At 36.1% G+C, this 4,468-nt stretch overlaps 1 protein-coding gene across 1 annotated transcript; it reads left to right on the top strand.

Moving 5' to 3' along the window:
- The first annotated feature begins 2,150 nt into the window (after positions 1 to 2,150).
- On the top strand, positions 2,151 to 3,424 carry LOC140336236 (olfactory receptor 5V1-like). Its single transcript, XM_072419232.1, has one exon. The coding sequence runs from the start codon at positions 2,151 to 2,153 to the stop codon at positions 2,985 to 2,987; it is 837 nt and encodes a 278-aa protein (XP_072275333.1). The 3' UTR covers positions 2,988 to 3,424.
- The last annotated feature ends 1,044 nt before the right edge of the window (positions 3,425 to 4,468 follow it).

Genomic DNA, 4,468 nt, shown 5'->3' with positions numbered 1-4,468 from the left:
CATGGTTTACATAATAATGTGCATTCTAGGTAGGTATCTGTGTGCATTGTAGGGGAAATGAGGTCTTGCAATGGCATACTGAGCAAACAACTTTTGCTTGATCTGCTTCTTTTTCATAGCCGGACCACCGTTCTTGACAGATCTAAACCAGAATTATTAAGGGCTAAGGGGGTTTGAGGTCAGGTAAGAGAGCAAAGACTAAACAGCTAATCCCATCCCACTGCCATATTATTGCTCCATGGAGCAGATTAAAAGTCTAAAGGGTTGGTGTTGGGCTTCGGGTCTGTGACATCAGTCATTCAACCTGAAATGAATAAAGATAAACATCTATAACCTTCATTGACAACTATACCATGGCTCGGCCAATAATGTCTGTGGACTGTGAACATTGTCATAGTCAGCTGGTCAGAAGCACTCAGACTTAAAGGTTTTTTAATGAAGAATACAGCATAGGGTACCCCCCAATATTAAAACCAGACCCTTTATTAGGCATGGGAGCTTCCTTGATAGGAAATGCGGCAGCATGTAAAATATTTTTATAATATACAGTATAATATATTTTACTATATAACATAATATATTATGTATAATATATATAATGTAATGAAATAGAAATCATAAACAAATGCAAATGTATACATTGTCTATAATAACATTTATTTCAAATCTATTTTATATATCCTAAACATTTTGCAGTTAAGCCCAATTTTATTGATGAATTGATGAGCTGCTTGGGGATATAATTCTTCATTATAATACTCTAATGTAACATATTCTCATGGGGTTTCCCTCTGAGGTGCCAAATACATATATATTTATATCACAGCTTCTCAAATGGGACCTTATCTATGAGATACACAATACAGAGGAGGACGGGATGCTCTGCAATAACATTACCTGGTAGATTTTTACCTCATGGTGTCTAGATTATAAGGAAGAAGATTACTGAACTATTAGAAGATTCAGTTTACTGGACAATGGGAATGATTCACACATTTTACCTGAAGCTGTAAAACTTCTTCTAAAAAAAAAAAAAAAAACTCACAAAACAAATACAATGATTAAATCTGTTATCAAAAGGTTTTTATATTTAATATTCATTTACGAATAATATTCCCACATTTATAACATTATAATAGCGTGGCTAATATTTTTATATAGCAAAAAATTGTTTGTTAGTCAGGTTTGTTGGCTCACCCAGGTTCTTCCATGATAGTCTATCTCCACCAGTCTTGAAGAGCTTTAATTATTCAGCCGCATAGACTCATTCAATAAATCTTTTAAAGTGAATGAATTTATAGTTTTTCTCCATATAATGAAAATACACGCCCACCTAAAAAAAAAAACACAGCTCCTTTCCTATTCATAAACTGCATTTTATGCAATATTTAGAAGGGACTTTGAATGAAATAAAAAAATAAAAATAACAGAATTTTAGCATACATATAGAAAACAATATAAATAATATATGAATGGTAAAAAGAAATACCTGTGATTTAATTGCATTCATGCTAAATGGTTTGCCACATTTTGTGAATATCCGATACATACAGATTAAAAAAAAAATAGCAAATAATGAAAATCAATATTTAAAAATGTCTATCTATCTATCTATCTATCTATCTATCTATCTATCCACATTGTGAATAGTAGATCTTCAGCACATTCATTAGGCTCAATGAGTTAACCCTTACAGGGAGAAAATGAAGTTTGCTTACTGAACAGACAAATGATCTTTAGTAAATCACTTAGTTGATTGGTCTGTTTATCTACGAATTCCTACTGTATATTGCACATACCATACAATCAACAACAGAAAAATTGTGTTTTTGATACAGTTCATTTTAATTGTATATAAAAGATTGAATCTAACATTCTCCGGTGGAGAATCTTTCAGGTGCATGTGTTTTAATTGCACTGGTTGGTTCCCCACCAGAGATTTTTTGGTGAATATCAGATTCACTGCTTTATAAATAGACCCCATACATAGCATGCAATGACTTTGATATGTAGTTTCTTTTTTTCCAGGAACAATGAATGGACATTTAAATAATTGTACAGGGAATGAATTTCACCTCCTCGCATTCTCCATGTCTGCACATGCACAGCTTGGCATTTTCACACTTATCCTTGTGATATATTCAATAACTATGTTAGGAAATGTTCTCATCATCAGTCTTATCTGTCTCATTTCTCACCTTCAGACACCTATGTATTTTTTCCTGTGTAATCTCTCTGTCCAGGACATTATTTATATATCAGACACTCTACCTAAATTTTTAGCTATCACCAAATCCAGGGATCATGGAATCACCTTCCTAGCATGCATCACCCAAATGTTTATTTTTGTCTTTTGCATAGGGACAGAATTTTTGCTGTTGACATCCATGGCTTATGACCGATATGTTGCCATTTGTGTTCCTTTACATTATGCAGTTATCATGAAGAAACCCATTTGTGTTCTTTTTGCCTCGGTTTCTTGGCTCATAGGATTTTTTAATGCTCTGGTTCAGTCTGTTATGCTGTTGTATTCAGAATATTGCAGCTTCCATGATATTGATCATTTTTATTGTGATTTGAAATCCGTGATAAAACTGGCCAGCAGTGACACCACATCTCTCCAAACCTACATGTTAATGACAACGTATGTCTTAGGAATAGTTCCCTTTTTCTTTATATTGGCTTCCTATATATGTATCATATCCACCATTACAAAGATGCACAGCTCAGGAGTGAAGGTCAAAGCTTTCTCCAGCTGTTCCTCCCATCTCATTGTTGTGTTGTTATTCTGTGTGCCATTATTTGGTTCCTATACGATCCCGCAGTCTGAACATTCCCAGCCACAGGACAAGATGCTCTCCTTGCTGTACACGGCGCTGGTCCCACTATTAAACCCGCTGGTTTACACTTTGAGAAACAAAGACATACTGAGAGCAATTAGGCACTTGAAAAAAATATTTGGGACAAAGAGCCCAACATTAAATTGAAGTTGCAGAAATAAATATTTATTTGAATCAAAAACCTGTATTTATATTGTTCCTCCATTTTCCTAACTGTAAGCAAAAGGTGCAAAAAACAATTACTGATTTGATACTTGATAGTCATCTGCCTGAACCCATACAGTAATTGTTAAGGGGATCTCCTATTGATCCCTGACCAATATTTCCCTCTTTTGTGATAGCTTCTGTTTACAGCGCAGGAAGGGTGTAACACACGCAATTTAATGTGTGGTTAGATCACTCTCCAAACTTTATTGTTTGCACACAGTTTATATAACAGTACAAAGGCATGATCAGTGCATGATCACATGACTACAGACAATTAGCAGACATTACAGATGTTCTTGTGGTCCTCCTAGAACAATATATTTTTGTCAAAATAACAGATATATGACTGTAGGGAGGAAAGGAAGAGTTTCAAGGCAAAAAGGGGGGAAGCGGACGCTAGTTTACTGATAAGAAGAGTACAACTAGTTTCAACATAATTCAATCATCTACAAAACATAACAAAAATAATTAACTACAAGAATCAGCAAAATTCCTCAGCTCCTTACATTCCCTCTTTTTATCCTTCAAAAAAGGATAACTACTTGACCTCTGTTCCTTTACATACAAATAGACAGCTTTAGGTTCTTGGGAAATACATAACTTGAGGGAGCTGATTGATTTTTGATTTGAATATTGACAATAATTTAGGAGTACATTGTACACCGCAGCATGCAAAGATACATATACCAATGACAATAAAGATAAAAGCTATAAATTGCCTAATCCATAATCCAATGTTGGGAAATGGATTCCATAACCAGTCAAACAACCCTAAACTGCTATTTTGTTTAATATCCTGAGCAAGATCCTTAAGAGTGCTAATCGCATTGTGGACAGATTCTGAATGATCCGTCATGTTAATGTTCCCATATGTTACCACGGAAGTCAGTCGAATCACTAAACTCAAATCCTCGCTGGTGCATAGACTGGGTAGAGTCATTCTTTAGGCTATGGCTTGATTGGAGACAAATGAAGGCCAAATCTTGAGGGTGATAGTGGCAAGTTGTTGTGAGCCAAACAAGGCAGAATATGATCATCAGGGCTCCAAAATTGCAGACAAGCATCCGGGCTGGTACCTGTGGATCAAGAAACATCATCCTGGCGCTGGATCGCCGGTGCCTTTTTCACTCTTGAAGCGTGTATCCAGGTGGCTCCTCCACTGGTCAGCATGGCTGTTCTAGTGATGGCTTGCACGGTGACCGGAGGTCCAAAGGGCGGATCCAAGGATTTGCGCTTGTGCAGAGCTTTGACCAACACTACGTCTCTGGGCTTGAATGGGTGCGTCGGTTGATCTGTAGGGAGAGGAAAAGAGAGAGAGATATCTCTGTAGTTGCTGTTCAATTTTCAATTAACTTAGCTACATATTGATCCTGAATTTGTTGTAAGTCCCCCGATAGTAAGATAAGGGTGTGGCAGGCGCA

Source organism: Pyxicephalus adspersus, chromosome 8, assembly GCF_032062135.1.
Source record: "Pyxicephalus adspersus chromosome 8, UCB_Pads_2.0, whole genome shotgun sequence".
NCBI lineage: Eukaryota > Metazoa > Chordata > Amphibia > Anura > Pyxicephalidae > Pyxicephalus > Pyxicephalus adspersus.
This window is presented reverse-complemented; position numbering and strand designations above follow the sequence as displayed.